Source organism: Protomyctophum bolini (genome assembly GCF_963924005.1).
Source record: "Protomyctophum bolini genome assembly, chromosome: 15".
Taxonomy (NCBI): Eukaryota; Metazoa; Chordata; class Actinopteri; order Myctophiformes; family Myctophidae; genus Protomyctophum; species Protomyctophum bolini.
Window position 1 is genome coordinate 27,637,433 of NC_137876.1, and position 19,506 is coordinate 27,656,938.

The 19,506-nt window shown below is 42.5% G+C and overlaps 1 protein-coding gene across 2 annotated transcripts; it reads right to left on the reverse strand.

Annotated features, from left to right (window-relative positions):
* Window positions 1-250: 250 nt before the first annotated feature.
* On the reverse strand, window positions 251-18,664 carry exoc3l4 (exocyst complex component 3-like 4). 2 transcript variants are annotated; one of them, XM_080784912.1, is made up of 15 exons: window positions 18,622-18,664; window positions 17,636-17,691; window positions 16,804-17,104; window positions 15,030-15,125; window positions 14,119-14,337; window positions 12,420-13,056; window positions 11,918-12,035; window positions 11,507-11,662; window positions 11,112-11,212; window positions 10,576-10,677; window positions 8,349-8,472; window positions 7,728-7,850; window positions 5,900-6,052; window positions 4,695-4,816; window positions 251-1,384 (listed from the first exon to the last, which is right to left on the reverse strand). In XM_080784912.1, exons 3-15 carry the CDS (start codon window positions 17,078-17,080, stop codon window positions 1,168-1,170), a joined length of 2,445 nt encoding a protein of 814 aa, XP_080641038.1. In that variant the 5' UTR covers window positions 17,081-17,104; window positions 17,636-17,691; window positions 18,622-18,664; the 3' UTR covers window positions 251-1,167. The 2 variants fall into 2 exon arrangements, with proteins under 2 accessions (XP_080641038.1, XP_080641037.1); XM_080784911.1 differs by lacking the exon at window positions 18,622-18,664 and adding an exon at window positions 18,493-18,613 and having other exon boundaries at window positions 16,804-17,084.
* Window positions 18,665-19,506: the final 842 nt, after the last annotated feature.

Sequence of the window (19,506 nt, forward strand, 5' to 3'; positions counted from 1 at the left end):
TAGCACTGACCTGTCCTGCAGTTTGCGAGTACACACACACACACACACACACACACACACACACACACACACACACACACACACACACACACACACACACACACACACACACACACACAAGTCCACCCAGATAACCCCAATAATCAACCCCCAGTAACTCACCCAGATAACCCCAATAATCAACCCCCAGTAACTCACTCACCCAACAACAAAGTCCCAGGATGTGTTGAGGTAGATGCCTCCCATCCCATGCTCTTCCAGGACTCGGAATGACCCATGTGATGGTCACCTGGTGTGGACCACCCAGCTCTCTTTTCCCCAGAAGGGTTGCATGCGCCTGTGCCCCCCGAAACAAAGTCCTGCCCTGCACATCCATACTCACAGAACTGTCTTTGGCGCTGCAGCTGTCACTTCTGATTGGTGCAGTGGTTTCACCCTTCTCCGAACAATGTCACATCTCAACGGCCAGTAGAAGGCGGCCCGAAGACGTCGCAGGGCATTGCCGTTCTCAAGTGGACAGCTGAACAAGCCATGAACAATGAAGTAAATATCCACTGAATGAACCTTTGGAATGGTTCAGGACAGAATCTAAACAAGCCTGCTTGATTTGTATGAGGCAGTTTAATTGTTCTTCTGCAACTTAAATATTTGCTGGATACCTGTTAAAAAGAATCACACTTGTGTGAAGTGAGGGGCGCTCTTATCATCATACATCACATTCCATGCTCAGCCATTCAAACACACAAAGTGCATAGGAGGGGCTAGAACCTCTCAAAAACAATTGTATAGGCCATTGTCAAATATTCATGTTATTTAAGAAACTAAAATATAACATTAAAATTACATAATACATACAGTATATATTTCATCTGGATATGATCTGTCAAAGTGTGCATAATAGTCTCATAAAACCTTCAAAGGCTAAATCAAAAACCCAGTTTCTCACAGAAATCACAGTGCCATCAACCTACTTCAGACAGCGCTTTGTTTGTTGGCATGTGCAGAGACACTGAGTCATTGAGTCTTTTCTCTTCCTCTGTTCCAACTCGAAAAGGACGCCGATTAATGCCTTGCTCAAGGGCACCTCATTGACCGCAACACTACCAGTGACATCCGAATGTCTTCCCCTCCTGCTTGCAGTCCGGTCATCCTGAGTGAGGAGTCCAACTAGTTGTCATTGTCAGGCAGGAAGAAGCTGAGGCAGGCTATATCTGCCAGGCAGTCCCTGTTGGCTGTGACTTGCATGTCGCTGAACAGAGCCCTGCTCCTATCAGGATTGTTTCCCATGTTTTTCTTCAACTCTGTGAGCTTCTGGAGTATGAGCCGGCGCTCCCGACCCCTCACAAGACCCCTGAAGTACAGCACAGCAGCCAGGTGCTTCTTACTGGGCATAGGAAGGAAAGACCATATTAATAGTGAAATCCTCATTGTTGATATTTCACTCTGACTCTGAGAGAGTGAAATCAACATTTCATTCCATTCTGAGAGAGAGAAATGCAATATGATTTCAAGGGGGAGTGGTTAACCAGGCTAGACAAATGACCCTTCCAGGCCCATTTCGTAACCTCTGATCCCGGGCTTTGACCTTTAAAAGGCAGCTGAAGTATAGTATAGCCAGGGCTTAAAGCCAAAAGAAATCCCAAGACTGAAAATGATTTTTTGCAAATCTGCACTGATCCAATTAAATTAATCCTCAGGACTGAAATCCGTCCCCAGGACTGAGAACTTTAAGCCCCGAGTATGGCTTTGGGGAGGAGGGGGGAGAGATCTGCTGATACACAAGCCATAGTGTAACTGCCTATGAAAAAGGAAGTGTGGAATATTGCATGCCCATGGTACAGGTACATCCATATTACATAGTCATAGATATTGTATGATGCATAAGTGCATCATACCGACTGACTCGACACCGGGCACTCCACTCCCTAAGGGGGTGTGGACCGACTCGACACTGTGTACTCCACTCCCTAAGGGGGTGTGGACACCGTGTACTCCACTCCCTAAGGGGATGTGGACACCGGGCACTCCACTCCCTAAGGGGGTGTGGACCGACTCGACACCGGGCACTCCACTCCCTAAGGGGATGTGGACACCGGGCACTCCACTCCCTAAGGGGGTGTGGACCGACTCGACACCGGGCACTCCACTCCCTAAGGGGGTGTGGACACCGGGCACTCCACTCCCTAAGGGGGTGTGGACCGACTCGACACCGGGCACTCCACTCCCTAAGGGGGTGTGGACACCGGGCACTCCACTCCCTAAGGGGGTGTGGACCGACTCGACACCGGGCACTCCACTCCCTAAGGGGGTGTGGACACCGGGCACTCCACTCCCTAAGGGGGTGTGGACCGACTCGACACCGGGCACTCCACTCCCTAAGGGGGTGTGGACACCGGGCACTCCACTCCCTAAGGGGGTGTGGACCGACTCGACACCGGGCACTCCACTCCCTAAGGGGGTGTGGACACCGGGCACTCCACTCCCTAAGGGGGTGTGGACCGACTCGACACCGGGCACTCCACTCCCTAAGGGGGTGTGGACACCGGGCACTCCACTCCCTAAGGGGGTGTGGACCGACTCGACACCGGGCACTCCACTCCCTAAGGGGGTGTGGACACCGTGTACTCCACTCCCTAAGGGGATGTGGACACCGGGCACTCCACTCCCTAAGGGGGTGTGGACACCGGGCACTCCACTCCCTAAGGGGGTGTGGACACCGGGCACTCCACTCCCTAAGGAGGTGTGGACACCGGGCACTCCACACACGCCTGGGTGTGGACTGTCGAATTGCAAACTACAGATTTAGGATTCTGTTGTAAGTTGCAAGTCGCCGTGTCGGTCCGGACTGGGCTTACACTGCCTCTGACATGGTCCAGGTGTGACATCTGACCCCTACATTCCAATGCAACCCATCAGATAACTACGTATGATCATTCCATTGATCATTCTGTCAGGCCACATCGGTGCCTGGACTCTCTTGCCTTAAAGGTGCGATGGACAACAGTCCGGCGGGAGGGACTTGATTTTACGTTCCAGACATGTCTTTCAGAGGATGTCGGTTTCGTTTTGGGAGATATAGCGCACAATAGTTGTAGACTTGGACTGCTCAGCAGCAATTGGACTGCTGAAGCTAAGCGTGCACAGACTTAAGTTTTAAATGGATGCTCTTCAGTCTTCTTCACTCAGGACACCTAGTCGCTAAACCCCTTATCCCTATTGACTTATCTACATTATCATCATTATCTTACATTATCCCTTATCTACATTGACTATTCAAAAATGTTTTGCAAAATAGTAAAAAAAAAAAAAGGCAAAGAAGTTTAGGGATAAGGGGTTTAGCTTTGACGTAAATGGAGCCCCTAATGTATTATGCAGGCTCAGTCTCTCCCTCTTAAATTATTACAATAACTGTGCATGCGACTGTGCGTACATTACACATAATAATAAATAATACAAATTATCATGTTACCTACTGTGACTGTACTGAAAATAGTCATTACAAAAAAAGAATGAGAGGGGAAAACATGGAGCAGAGGTCTACGGCAGGATTAAATTATTTATGTAGGTATGGTCAGTTGGTCACCTAAGATGACCTAGATATGCTGGCAGCTTCATTTCATATCCATCATCATCCCCAGCATATCCTACACCTACAGTACGTATATCCTGTTTTTTCCAGCCAATCCACACGTTATCAGCCCATTTGGGGGTTTTTCCCAGGGAAATTACAGTGTCATCATTCATGTGTAGACGTCTATTGGTCTTTCTCTTTAAGCCCGCTCAAGTGTTCCACCCTGACCCTTTACCCTCACGTGGCCAGACTGTTGTCTCCCACAAATTTCAAATGCTTCTGGTCACTGAGTCTGGAGCACAGAAACTCTGCTGAGTATGGGGGATAGTGGAAGCCACCCTCACTTCCGTTTCGTCTTTACAATCGTGTGACAGTGCCCAATGACTTGCCTTGATACCGTTACTTTAAGGAAGAGAAACTGCAAAAGCAGAACACCTGCAACACTCCAAATTAGTATAATTGTGCGTGTAGTATAATTATAGGTGCAAGGCTGGAAATAAAGGAATAGCCAGCACACAAGAAATGTCCTTTTCACATGGTCTATTACCTCTGACGAACAGACAACGGATGTGTTGCGGCATAATTCCTCAGCGTTGTCGTGACAATGGCTTGACCCAAGGACCATTAGGCCGAAACAGATCCTGTGTGAGCCTTTGTTCCAATGGGTCCAGTGTAGTTATTATTTAGTCACAAGCTCTGCACTTTTCATTGGTTAAACACTGTATTTGCAAAACACAGCTTGAAGTTCTTGAACTACTCTCAACCTACAATCCCTATTTTGGGCATGTTTTTACAAGACACTTTTCAGAAATGTAAAGACTGTGTCAAAAATAGAAGATCTACAAGCTGACAATGCACAATGTTTGTGAGCTTGTACATCATTTTCATTACATTTACAATAGGTCATTATTTATGGAACGGATATTTTCAGGATTCAAATAAAAATAAGCATAAAAAGTAGCGGATCGACAAGATTTTCGAGCTTGCGGATCAGCTACTTTTGTGTTACGCTTTAGTATGATCAAGTAGTGCGTTAATTTATACACACAAAAAAACGTGTGAATATGGAGATAAGAGGTTTGTGCCCAGCCGACAGTAACGATATGAAAAGCACAGTGTTTACCTGATATCAGGGTAGTGGTTCACTAGAGGCTGAAGGTTGTTCTTTATGTCACTCTTGTTCCTCTCTCCGATGATGTCACTCAGGTCGTCTCCCACTGGGTGCAGCCATTCATGGGTAGACTTCTGCAAGTGCAAAGTGGACGTTTAACCACTTAAACCTGCGGTTGACCAGAGTCCCTCAAATATTGTAACAACCCTGCAAAAGACCCGGCCGTAACTTGCTCCTTCAAGAGAGCTAGCTCCCTTAGGGCCGATTCATACTCCTATTTTACCGCTGTTTCGGCGCTGTAGTGCCGAAATTATTTCGGCTCGTCAGAAATTTTCAGTAGCACCGAAGAGGTGACTTTAGGACGGTACCCGCCCCCCCGAACCTCAAATGACGTCACATTGTATAGGCTCTACAGAGCCGAATCGACTTTTATTCGGCTCTAAAATAGGAGTATGAATCGGCCCTTAGTCTTAGCTCTTTTGCCGGTTCGTTACACTATTGAATAAACATCTATCTAATTGTGAAACATATCCCTTAATATAGTTATAGTAAACTATAATAAATATAGTTCAACCAAAAATGGCTTATTTTCTATCAATTACACACCCCACGAAGCCTTGAATCTAAGTACTTGAGTACTGTAAGTATCAATGCCAATACTTAAGTATACTCAAGTCACATTTTTAATCTGTGTACTTCTTCCACCAATGGTTGTAGCCTATATTCCTCTGGTGAATGGATAAGGTCACACAGCTGCTCTTTTTCCTCTTTTCTGCATCCTGACACACATTTTCTCCAAACCATACACAGAGAGAAACATATCACCGCTGTCGGGCAGAAACCTTGTATCTCCATAATTCACCTTTTTATTTTACATTTTTGAGGCCCTCCTATGTCTGTGTGTGTGCACCACGAAAAAGATTTGATTGGCTGAGCACGGAATGTGATGTATGATGTTGTATGATGATAAGAGCGCCCCTCAATTCACACAAGTGCGATTTTAAATACAATATTTTTCTTGGTTAAGTCTGTCCGTGGGTTTTATAAATATTGTTCTGATGACAAGTATTAACTAAATAGCCTAATAACTACATTGGATCCATTGAAAATTTAGAAAGCATGTCTTTTTTTTCCTCAATTTCCTGAAAAGTTACAGCTGTGGATATACAAGTTTTCCACTCGACAACGACAATATTGGAAAGTGAAGTGGTTATTACCATTTCCTCAAACAGCTCCCTGAGCTTTGCCCACTGAGAACGAATCTTGGCTGCCGCTCTCTCGTGCTTCCTGTTCTTGCATGAGTAGTTATTTTTCATCAGCTGCGACAAGTATTCTTTCACCACATGCAAATGTAATGTGTTCACCAGAGTCTGTTAACAGAAAAACAAAGAATAACAATAAATTCAGGGTAAATCATGACACAATAACAGGATCTAAAAAGAAAATGGGAATTGATGTTATTCCTCTACCACATGACTGACTGACCACCCATATCCGACCTCTACTACTTTGTATCCGGCTATTAATATGGGCCGTTGCCAAATCTTTATGAGTAACCTCAGTAACATGTTTTCCATTCACTTCACAGCCAGACCCCTGGGCATTTAATTTTGTTAAGATCGCTATCAAGAAGGATTTCCATTGAGAAATACCGATATATATAGCAGGTATACATTTCCGTGTTTCTGTATCAAATATTCATCAGCCTTTCCCAGAATTCCACTTCACCTTAGAGGGGAACCGGAAAAGGAGTGTCTTCGCTGACCTACCGGGACAGGGTCAAAACATAAATTTTCCCTGTCTCCTGGCCTGTTGGCCTGGTGGAGATAACTACCACCAATCACAAGTGCCAAGTCTTTGGCTGTGGTTGAGGCTTGTCTGAGGCGTGTTGCTAATTGTAGGCATCTACAAATAGTGATGCGTTGTAACTTGTAAGCTTAAGCTTTTAGATAGCCTTTTGCTGCACGCCACATGTTTCCATAGAATACATGCCGACTTCAATGGAATTCAAATAACTGGAATCAGTCATGGCGACTGAGAACTTAATCCATACAATTTCAACACAATTTATACCACAGAAAAAATATAATTTGATAAAGATAAAGAGATTTTCCTGTTTTATTTCTTTGCTATAACACACAAGTAAAAACTGAGAATGAGCCTCTGGTTTTGCCATGGTTCAATCCAAGCTCAGCAGGGAGCCATGTGGTTCTAGAAACCTTGTGCACAACACCAGAGTTCCCAATCCAGGGTTTCCATCCTATCAGGATGTACCGTCTAATAAGGGAATAGTTACAGTGCGTTTTAACAGCGGGCGACTACTGGCGATAGCAGGCGAAGAGGCGATAGTCGAAAAGTGGGTGGAGGAACGTCGCCCCGAAAACATGACGATGACAGCCAATCAAATTGTGTTGCTTTGTTTACCCTCCATACCACCTATAGGAGGACATAGATCTGACAGCAGGAACACCCACGAGGAGATTTGTATCACAGAGAGTCGCCGTTGTTCTCCCACTGTTAAAACGTACTATTAGACTTGGTAGGACACAAAATTACTAGTGACAGGCCATCGCTTACAAAACTATCACTGGCTTTCTCAACCAATCTTAATTATGAATTAGTGAAAGTTGGCTGGTAGGCTGGGGAATTCACCAGCCTTTGTATCAAGTTTAATTAGTGAAAGTTGGCCGGTATGCTTGGGAATTTACCAGCCATTGTCAAGTAGACCATAAAAGTAATTTCCTGCTCTGCATGTTCAGACATTGCATGAGATGAGGGTCCTTCTCTGGAAGCATATGTAAGTCTTAACATCGATATCGATATGTTGAATCTTTCAGCATTGTAAAGCGATACAATTCTCCCAAGTCACTGTTGCTTTTCTTTTAACCTGCTCTCTAATTCCAGTAAATACAGACATAATGACATATGGAAGTAAAGAAAGTAAAGAAAAACAAAGCACTTGGTGCAGAGGTTTACGCATAATGTAACAAATTTGACATATCAATGTTTGGCTATTAACAATATTATTTTCACAGTATTCCTCACCTGTACGTAAGGGGGTCTCATGAGAGCACAGTTCTGGGAAAGCGTCTCTGTTCGCTTATAAAGCTGTTGGAAGTCATCATCATTGGTGAGCCACTTCCTGGTCATCATCCTCCTCTGGTAGATCTGAAAATCACATTGACCCAGGCTCTGTGGTATTTATCCTGCACAAGCATCCTCCAACATCTTAAAGTTGATATTTGAAATTGATTCTGAGGCGGCAGGAATTTTTTAAGAAGAGGAAGCGAATGGTAACACACCTGCTATTTGCTACCAACGACGACATTCAAGGAATGCAAGCTGCAAAGTATAGTTATTGCTCTTAGATTGTCATGATGCCAGTTCCAAGACATTTGACTAGAATAAGGTTTCAGGTTCTCATCTTTTTGGAGCTCTGGACCACTAGCATATTTCGAAGAATCCTCACAGACCACCGTACCCCATCTCCCCACAATATACGAAGGGGTTTAAGTATACTGCATAAGTAGGTATAACACCCTAAACACTCATTTCTATTTTAATAGCCACACAGTAAAATGTGTTAATGTAACTGTATTAGTAAAAAGATTATTACTCAATTCTTCAGTGAAAAAGCACTATGCAGTAAACTTTTCTTCAACCTACCTTGACATCATTCTTGTACTGGTCCTCCAGACCTTGGCCCAGGTTCCCTATTAGCCAGTCAACCTCTTTGTTAAAACTGTCTGCTTGATCTGGGCATCTGTCCCTGTAGTTCTCCATGTACTCTCTGGGGAAAGAGAAACAGGGAAATGGAAGGTCTGAGGTGATTGAGGGTGACATGTTGATATTTTCAGTTTACTAGTGGAAGATCTGGAGACACCTTCTCTAACAAAATGTTTGACAGCACACAAAACAAGATGTGGGTTGAACTGGGTTCTAAGGTCCATGGTTGACAAAGTGATCAATGAATGATTAATGGACACTTTTGCAGAATGAATCCAGTGTATTTTGGAGATATTGAATGATGAAAATCCTCTCATAATAAATAGATACATTCCTAGTTGGCACTTTTTAGTGTTCACGCTGTGGGACTGTAGGGTCGTAGCCAAACACACTTTGGGCAAACACAAACTTTACGACCACTCTCCCAGTTGGCCAGGGAAGACACTCCAACTCAAAACCCCCACTTCCTTGACTTACACAGCCCAGCTAAGCAACCCAGCATGGTGGAGTTATGTACTTACTACTAACAGAAGAATACATACAATTATAAGTTATAACCTTATTGAATGCTCAACGAAATGATTACGCTAATCAGTTGCGCACCAGGAATGCGTTTCATTCAGTTTAAAGTGGAATATGTTCTGAGGCTGTTGTCGCACAATGTCACAATGACAAGTGTCTTGTGAGACTTCGTCAGATGATGCACATATATTTACTACTTATGTTAGGTTTAGTCTAAATTAATCTAAAGGCAAATGTACACAAGTGGAGAATAAATATTCTATTTAACATAAATACTTTTAATAATGGTACGTGGCAAACAAAGTGGTGGTTCCCTGCAAATGATCACATGATCTAGACCGGCAGAGCCCATATGGTAGGTTTTAGTGTTACTTGCATTCCATTCTCTTTCTCTTGAGTCATACACAGTACACATTTCACATACACAGGCCCGTTTCCCTTAAAGCACGTGACTCCCTTCAGTGCTAGCCTCGGGGGTTTCCTTCTCAAGGGACTGACTTGTTTGGATTCAGAAATAGCCACAGCTCTGTGTGCTTCAGACACCCAGTCAAAAATAAAGAGTGTATTTCTGTTGAATTGCTGGTTATTCATTTCTGTTACATTTGTTTTGTCATGGTACTGAAGTAGAGGTGTGTAGTGTGTTTAGCAGAATTTGTGAATGTAGCTTTAACACATTTGTCCCCCTCAATCCACAATTACACTACTTTACAGGCCAAAGACAAAATTCCTTGTATGTAAGCCTATATGCAAAAATATCTGGAAAAATTATTTCCGATTCCAATGCAGATCCTGACTTTTGTTTTGAGAATCCTTGACAACCGATTACGAATGTTTTGATGGATAGTTTGTAAAAAGTGCAAAATCTTGCAATCAATTTGAAAAAGTTAGTTTAGTTAAATCTATAAGCAAATAGAAAAAAAGTATATTGTCTCTGTCGGGTGGAAACCTCATATCTCCCAAAATGTTACTTTCCAGGATTCAAATTAAAAAACACCAAAATTAGCTGATCTACAAGATCAAAACACGTGTTTCGATCATGTACATCTGCTACTTTTGATGCTTTTGTGTGACGCTCGTTTACGAAAAAACACAGATAGGAGGTTTCTGCCTGACAACTTAACTATAAAAACACAGATAGGAGGTTTCTGCCTGACAACTTAACAAAAAACACAGATAGGAGGTTTCTGCCTGACAACTTAACTATAAAAACACAGATAGGAGGTTTCTGCCTGACAACTTAACAAAAAACACAGATAGGAGGTTTCTGCCTGACAACTTAACTATAAATGAACAAGATAAAAAACACAGATAGGAGGTTTCTGCCTGACAACTTAACTATAAATGAACAAGATAAAAAACACAGATAGGAGGTTTCTGCCTGACAACTTAACTATAAACGAACAAGCAGAAAATATATTATACTTAACTACATCCGAGGTGATTAAAAAACGCACATCTGTTACATAATTGCCGATACTGATCTTGTTAAAAACAAAAACAAAATCAAACAAACAATAAACCTGGCTGATGTACCGTCTGGCTCTTGGAATGGAATGGAATGGAAAATACTTTATTAATCCCAGAGGGGAAATTGAATTTGTTACAATGCAGCAACAGGCAGCCAGCGTCTTGTTGAGACACTTACTTTAAAGTGATAAAGCTGTTGATGTATGCTATCTGGTATTCAGTCCAGAGAGGAGGGGGGACGTCACCATAGCTGCAGCAGTGTCTGAACTCTGTCTCAAACCTACACATTGAATAAGTTAATCAAAATACCATGTGCATTTATTTACTCATTCATGTTTTCATACTCCTACAGCAGTACTTTCAAAACACAGAGACCTGTTTTTATGGGTTGCCATTAAATATTTATTTTTATTTAACTTGTCCTGCAAAAATAAAAAGTCAAACATTGTTTATAAAATGTCATGTGTTCATGCCAATTCTTTAATCTGTCTCAAATGGACAGAATAAAGGAACACAGTGACAGCTCTTCAGTGTCATCATTTCAATATACAGTGAAAACATCAACTAAAAAGAGGTAAACTTTCTCATTGACCCAAACAAAAGCCTGAGGCATACTGTCTATGGAGGCCCTCTCTGCTACAGTGCCTGCCTATACAATACGAGTTCCTACCTGTAAACTTCAAACTGTGAAAGCTATACTTTTGTGTTACATACCTCTTTGGAAATTGTTTCAACTCTTCGAAGCAGGAATAGCCTACTTTCATTTCCAGCTGTTGATCAATTTTGCTGGAGTTTGTCAAATTGCTCTTCACATTCTGCAGAAAGAATGTGTTGGTTATAGACAGTGTTAATGTCAGAACCTGTAGGACCAAGACTAAAGTAGTGGATTTAAGCATCTTTGTTGCCCCCAAGTGGCTATATAACCACATTACACAGTGACATAGGCTACTGAACAACTAGCCCTGTACAGCAGAAAAGGGAAAACATTATGGGTATATTCTATTTGGCTAAGAGATAGATTGATGCCATGTGGGTGTATTCATTCATTCATTCATTCATTCATTCATACATTCATACAACATCTGACAACAGAATCAACAGTAGCGTACCGTCCAGATATCCATGGGGAACTGAGAGCATAGAAAGTTGTCCTCGTTATCTGGTGGTCTGTCACCATTGTCATTACTACGCAGCTGTTTCCTCTCCTTCCAAAAATCCTCATTTTCCAATTCTATCATTTTGCCCAGTGCTGACTTCATGTCCTCCTAACAGATGCATGTGAGGAAGGAGACAGGTATGAAGATCTAAAAGTCTTAGAAACATCTGTAGCCTTAGTAACAAAACACACTGTATGTTATACTATTTATCAGGCTGATGCCAGGCTCTACTGACATGTTAGGTTAGGTTACCCTATACTGTAGATACTTTGGGCTAATGTTCGCCCAGAATAGGCATGCTGCTGGGGTTCAAGTGGTTAAAGATGAATTAACATGTACATGTACTACTGTACCACATCTCACCTGGAGTCTGCAACAGTATCTGTCTTTGAGCTGATCCAGGAAACCATCCTCCAGGGAGAGGCCAGTATGCTCCAATTCCATCTCTGGCTGCAGTGACGGGCTACCCATAATCCTCTCACTGCCAGAGAAAAGTTCCACACCTCTCAGATACTTTTAAACAACAATCCATTGTTTGGTGGCACAGTGGTTTGAAGGCATGCAAGATATACAGTTACAGTATGTAAACAAAATGGTTCAGCCTCGCCTTGCCTCTCAGATACATTTCACAACAGTCCATGTTATACTGGTGCGGTTGCATCCAAGATATAATTTTAAAATTACATTTAACAAAATGGTTCAGCTTCGACAAAGAGGTTTTTCTCCTCCTTTCTTCTTTCTCAGTCATTTCAAGTTTAAGAACTGAACATACCAGCTCATCCTTTAAATGAACATGAAGTGGCACATGTTCATGTACAGATGGAACTGAAAGGGAAATGCTGACTTTTCACTAAAGGACACTGACCTCTGGTAGCGGTTGATGATCCAGTCCAGCAGAGCGTAATAGTCCTTCAAGTCTGTTACCTGCTGTTGGAGCTTCTTCAGGTGCTGTCCAACATCTCTGTGGTAGCACCTCACGTAGGTGCTGAAGACATTGAAGCTGCGTGGATATGACCACCGGAGGTCCTTCTTCACATACTCCAGGTCCTCCAGGATGGACTTACCCAGAAGTCCCAGGTGGATGGCCAGCCAGGAGGCGTTCTGCTCCCTCTTGTCCAAGGGAACGCTCCCCAACTTGGCCTGCACACCTTCACTCACTGCCTCCCTCCACGACTCCCTCCAGTAGCTGCCGGGCCCAGCCAGACCACCAGGGTCCCCGTCCCTCTTCTCCTCCTCCTGAATGACACGGGCCACATACACCAACAGCTCCTTGTTCCTGGAGCGAAGGGTGTTGGAGTCACGCACGATGGTCTTGATTTTGTCTTTCAGGGCTCTGTACAGGAGGCTGAGGTCCTTCTCCTTCTTGGCAAGCTCCACGGAGGAGACAGCCTCTTCGCCGCCACAACTCTCTTGCTCCTGCTGGAACTCCTGCCGCATGGAAAGGAGGTTCAGATAGGCCTCCTCCAGAACCTCCATGTCTATCAGATGGTTGATCTGCATCACTGGAGAGGAGAAACGAGAAGGAGAGCAGGAGACCAAAGAGGAACAAAGAGCACAAGCAGCAACATGCAGAAAGAATAAGAGGAGACAAGAGGTTAAGGAAAAAGATCAAAGAGGAGAGGAGAGAAGTGGAGAGAATGAGTATATAATGAGTAGGAGTATAATGATGTACTGACAGACATGAAACAGATTTTCATTCATTTAATAAGGCAAACCTAGAAAATGTGACCAAAACCTTAGTGAAACATTATTGTGCGGATCCTGCTGTCAATGCAGGAAAATGAATTGCCATACTGTAGATTATTATTTATTAATGACATGTCTTGTATTAATAACACAGTATAATTAGCACTCACTGAGTCACTGCACCCAATTGTTAGGATGGGTAAATGCAGAGCACAAATTTCACATAATGTGCAAAAGTACAGTGACAAAAATAAAAGAACATTTATAGTATTTTATATAATGATTTTCTAGTCTTCTGACAACTCGGTGCTTTATAATTACATTTTGCATCCGCACACACATTCCCAGTGACAACATGCCTTACAAGTAGGGCCATGTAAGGCCCCAACCTGCTCACCTGGAGCAGTTATCTTATTATCTAATTAAGATTATTATCTTATTCAGTATCTTGCAGGGACTTGTAATGGAGCTAGGATTTAAGCAGCCTTTCCATTCCCATGGGCCACTCTATCTCCTGAGGTTCTGCCAACCCTCTAAGTCTAAATATTTCTTTCAGAGTCAATAGAACATATTCTAACAGATTTGATCAATGGAGGCTTTAGTCTTGAGACTGAATTCACTGTTACATGTATTTACGTTAGGAATGAGATGTCTATAACTGATTATCTCCGTTGTGAAAACATGGATGAGCGATTATCAAACGGAGACGGGTACATGAGGTATTAGGATACGGTACAAATGAAGGTTGAAATTCTTACTGTATAATATATCGTACATGAGGAACCCTAACAATGCTTCTGTTGGGTTTAGGTATGGAAATTGAAGGACAAATGTAAATCCTTTCACATGATGTGAGCTACAGTCAGTCTCTGTTTCACCTGACAGTGGTGTGAGGGGTATCTCTGGAAGCGTGTAGGACTCTCCAATCTCCTCCCACACTGGTACATCTTCCTTCACCTCCTCCACTGTGACCTCAGACACTGTGAGGAGCTGCTCCTGGTTGTCAGACTTGTTGACGTTCTTCTCCTTGTCCTTTTTACTGCCGAGTCGCAGGCTGCGGCGAATGGAAGCAGCGCCTTTCTTCATCAGGGAGTCATCTAAACATTAATGTAAATAAATATTGTGTTGCAGAGGAAAACATCAACATAATGAAAATGTCTATATTATGCACTGCACTCATGTTTGTTGCTTTTAACTGTTTAAAGGGGGTTTATAAATAATGACAGTGAGTACAGTGGAAGTGTCAACATGTTGTCTGTCTTGCAAGAAAAACAGCCAATATGCTCATGAACCAGCCATGGAGCTCATCAAGGAATATTTTAATTGATTGGCATTGGATATATTAAGCAGAATTAAATTCTGTTAATATTTTCCACAATGTGTTCCATCTACCTTGTGCTGTCACACATGTAGGCTATGGTAGGTGTTGGTAAATGGATATCACCGACAACTTTTGGCAGCGAGGCAGAAAGGAGTACTATTTTGAAGTGGCATTTCTGGATCAATTCGACATTTTGCAATCGGCATCGGCAAAGAACTGTAACTGTTCTCAGATTTGAGAACAGAAATGTTTTGGGTGATTACAGCTTCTCATGGAAAATAACAGCAGTATAGGTTATATATATATATACCTAATATATATATATATATATATACCATATATATATATATATATATATATATACACACACACACACACTGTATATATATATTATCAGAGGAGTGAAAACAATAGCGCCCCCTCCCCCCAACACACACACAGACCACACTGGTCAGTCAGTTAGTATACCTGTTCTAGAATGTGACGCTAGTTTCTTATTGATTGGCGGGGAGGCTTCTGATCCATTCTCATCTTTCTTATGGAACAACCCACGAGCACTCAAACCTGAGTTAGACAAAGATAGAAAGAGAAATGTGAAAGAGAAAGCTGTAAAATTATGTTAGTGAAATGGGGTCCATACAGAAATTTATACTGTGTAAATCCACCCTAGATACAAAGGAAAAAATAATAAGATATGCAGGGCAGAATTAGGCCAGTAGCCATTATATAACATAAACATTAATAAAATAAAATGCAAGAACTTCCACTCTGGAGCCCAAAGCCAAACGTACCAGGGTCCCCAACCCTCCCCTGGAATCTCCATCGCTACCTCTCAAAGCCCTGGCCATGATCTGCATACTTGCGAAGTTGCGCCCATAGACAACCTGAATCTCACTTCTCCGTTTTAGTAGCAAACCACAGCATGCAAGCCGCCTTTGTTTTAAATGGTCCCCCATTAGCACATCAGCAATAACCAATAGTTGCAGAACTAAAATATACAGTACTGTATATGTAACCTCCAATTTGTGCAACACTAACCCTTTTAAGCCCGGTGGGTTAGATAATCCAGTTGCTGCCTGCACGTAAACAGCACCGTTCAAATCTCACTGTGGCGTCTGTTCCCATGACCTTGTGGAGGTCACCACACAACCTGCCTCAGAATCTGACTTTACAGCAGACTTTGCTTTGCTTTTTGTCAAAAACATACATTATTAACTACGGGGATTCACACTTTTTTCATTTTCAAGTCGTTAGTTTGTGTGATTTTATGAAATTGTTTACTCAGTATGAAATTGTTGGTAAGTGAGGACAACATGAGTGAGTCTGTTTATTTGCACATTAAAACATACATTTCAGAGTGTCTACTTTTGTATATTTTACATATTCTGTTGTTTTTTGTGAAGCCCATTTAGTCTTCCATTGCCCTTCTGGGCACAGGTCTCCACCAGGAGGATAGGAATGTGTGTGATGTTTGGCAAAATGCATCTTGATCACATGACTACAGAGATCATGTGTACCGATTTGCGTGAGTTTTGGATGAAATCTGTGTGACAAATATAAACAAAATCAGCCTCATGGTGGCACTATAACCGGCAGATGTGGAGAGATGCAGGGAAAATGTTTTTCCATGGCCTCTAGGGAGTGGGCATACAAAGTTGCACACAGATCGATGTAGTTATAAGTAAAAACAGGAATTGCCCTCTTATAGCTCCACCGTGAGGCTGGTTTGGGGGAAAAAGAGTGGCATGTCGTCCTCGGCCTAGTAGAAATGTGCGTGTATAATTTCACGGAAATTGCACACTGCGTTTGTGATTTGTGGCATTTTATTCGAAATGGACCAACCATGTGAGCTTTGGAAGCCAATCTTAGCCAATCGGGATGGAAGATGGGAAATGGTGCAGATCCGTGTTGATCACATGACTATGGAGATGTACACCGATTTGTGTGATGTATGGATAAAATGTGTATGAGTAATCCACAGAAATGTGTTTTGCCAAAATCTGCCTCATGGTGGCGCTATAACAGGCTGCTGTGGAATAATTGGGGCAGAGGTTCGTCATTGGCATCCAGGGAGTGTGTGTGCACAGTTTGGCATGGATCGGGCCAACGGTGCCAGAGATTAGCTAGTAACGGACGGACGGACGGACGTACGCACGCACGCACACACACGGACAGACTGCAAAACATACTCTCTCCCCATGCCTCCGGCCTGGTGGAGACAATAACATGAATCTGTACTCACTGGGTGACGGAGATACATGTAGTGTTGCCCTGTTGGAGTCATTGTTGGGTGCTGCCATGTCCACACTGGGCCTGACCTTTGACCCTTTGCTATTAGATGAAAAGGGGCTCTTCTTTTCCCTGAAGCTCTCCCGAAACGTCTGAAAGATCCCCTGCTTCACGGCTCCGTCTGGCTGTTCCCCTTGCACAGGTGATGTAACGAACAGTCTATCCTCCTCCACGAGACAATGGCCATTGTTGGTGTCGTCTGTGTCAGCGGCTGCCTCCATTCCTGCCATTTCACTTAATTAAATGATTGCAGGCTGTGAGTAAAGAACATTGATAAGTCTGGTTTCCCAGAGGAAAGCAGCAGGGTGTTTTGCCAAGGTGAGAATGTGTGTGGAGAGAGACACAATTGTGTTTTGGGTTTAAGCTTGTCATCCCTCTTGTCAGCTGGAACAGACTGGCCAGAGAACACATGTTGTTTACTGACAACATCGTGGCTTTGGGATAAAGGGTGTGACTGGCTGGGTGTTTCACACTAAAAACACAGATAAAGTCTGAAGCTGCTGAGCCAATTTTGCCATGTAATAAAAGTATAAAAGCTAAGACCTCTGGGAACTGGCACTTGTACTGCACTGTTTAATGTAAGGTCCTGTCAGTCATTTGGGCTACCAAAATTGCTTCGCCATCAATCTTGTGAAAATCATGAGGAGCTACGCATGTTTTAAACTCCCACAGGTCACAGGATTATGGCTCACTAAACTAATAGGCCTATATTAATATTAAATTAACATGTTTATCTTAATATCAACCTGAATAAACAGTTATATTAAATGAGATACTCAGGTTACCGTAGTTTGATATCTTCTCTGACTTTCCGTCAGTCTGAAAACAATAGTTCACCAACCTGCATAATACAAGAGACAGACAGACAGACAGACAGACAGACAGACAGACAGACAGACAGACAAACAATGGTACTACCAGTTATTTTAAACTGTAAACTGCCCAGTTATCTAGCATGTCATAAAATACCCTGTCTCAACATTGGGAAAGAAAGCCACCTTGTGGCGGAAACTGGAATAGACGTTTCCACTTTTTATTTAAAAAAAAACAAAACACTAAATTGGCCTATAAAAAGGAAAATGGGACCAACGTGTCACAATTACAACATATTATGCTGCAGTCACATGCAGTTCGTTAGGCCAGTAGGGCAGGCTATAAGGGTTACATTCCACCTGTTACTGGATGGAAAATACACCAACACCATAGGCACATTTTAATCTTAATTTGAAATGAAATAAAGCTATCAGGCAGATAGGTCAACAGAACGTATAACATGCACACAGACATTTATTCAAAGTAGGCTAATCGAACGCATATGAGCTAGTAGCTACAGTTGGAGTTGTGGTTGGAAAACTACAAACTCATGTGTGTGTGTGTGTGTGTGTGTGTGCGTGTTTTTTCCTCTCATAGGCTAGCCATGCATAGGCTACCACCGCGCAGCCACGAAGAACTAGCCCACATATTAATATGCTTATATAATTATACACCAAAGCAACTTAAGTTACGTAACATCTAGGAATTGTCACTGACACCCCAGCTGACCCCAAGTTAACTATTGTTAAGTTGCTGATATAGCCTGGTAGACAGTCACAGTGTTAAACAAATGCATTATAGTTAAATACGGCAAACGGGTCTCACTTACCTGTCTACAACTCCGCCCACATTCCTCACAACAGTAACGCAATGGGCCGTTATTTGCTTGATGCAAGAAAAATACAATGGTCCAATTGTCATAAATTGTCATTATGTAAACCTGCTATGAGAATGTTACCTGGCCTGCAGTAGCCGCTATAGCTCAGCTGGCAGTAGAAAGAGTTGTCCTCTTCGTCCTCCCCCACCCACCACCCAGCGTCCAGCCTTTATACCTGCTTTCGCTTTCCTCACCTCTTGATAATGGATGAACCAGAATAACCAGAGTGGGTGTCAGATGACAAAATAACATAACCTTGATCCTAATGGGTCTGCCCTGGGCCTGGCAGTGCTGGCACGGATCGTTCTAAACGGGCAGTGTCAATTCCATTGGGTAAATTAAGAATTAACTACAGCGGAATCGGAATTGTCTGTGGCGTGTAAACGCGGACAACAAAGGTCACCTTTCAACCGTTGGGATGATTAATAAGTGTAAGAAAGGTCAGGTTAATTATTAGACACTGTGTTGTGAGTCAATAAATCACCAGTGAGAGTTTTTATGAGTGTGCGAGAGCTCAACTAGGTGACGATTTGGCACATAATTCCTACACAAGCTCAGACTTTGACAGAGTTTTCACAAGTGCAAATTCTTGCTTTTCAACAACCTAATAGTAGGCCTGCTATGGTCCACTGGAGGGCGACATGGCGCAAATTAACGTGATCACTTCCTGATCACATTACTGAACTTTTACATTTGCCTTTACATTTTTAGCTGCAACCACGCTTATTCATTTCATATTAAAGTATTTCACCAGAGCTACAAAATAAGTTTTGTTTAGACAAACAGAAGTGTATTTCTCCAAACCAATAAACTGACAACTTGGGGTATGTAACTTACAGTAGCTTACATAAAATTGTCTATTAAATATTTATATAATAAACTCAATAAAAACATAATTGTTACAAAAATGTACAAGAAAATGTGCATAACAATCACTCCTTATCAAACATTAGGTACTTGTTAGAT

Excerpts from the sequence above, each read along its gene's own strand:
- exoc3l4 (XM_080784912.1), bottom strand. The coding sequence starts at position 17,080 with ATGGCAGGAATGGAGGCAGCCGCTGACACAGACGACACCAACAATGGC. Across the intron at positions 11,213-11,506 it reads TCCCCATGGATATCTGGACG|AATGTGAAGAGCAATTTGAC; the intron begins GTACGCTACTGT and ends TTCTTTCTGCAG. Across the intron at positions 1,385-4,694 it reads AACCACTACCCTGATATCAG|TAAGAAGCACCTGGCTGCTG; the intron begins GTAAACACTGTG and ends TCCTATGCCCAG.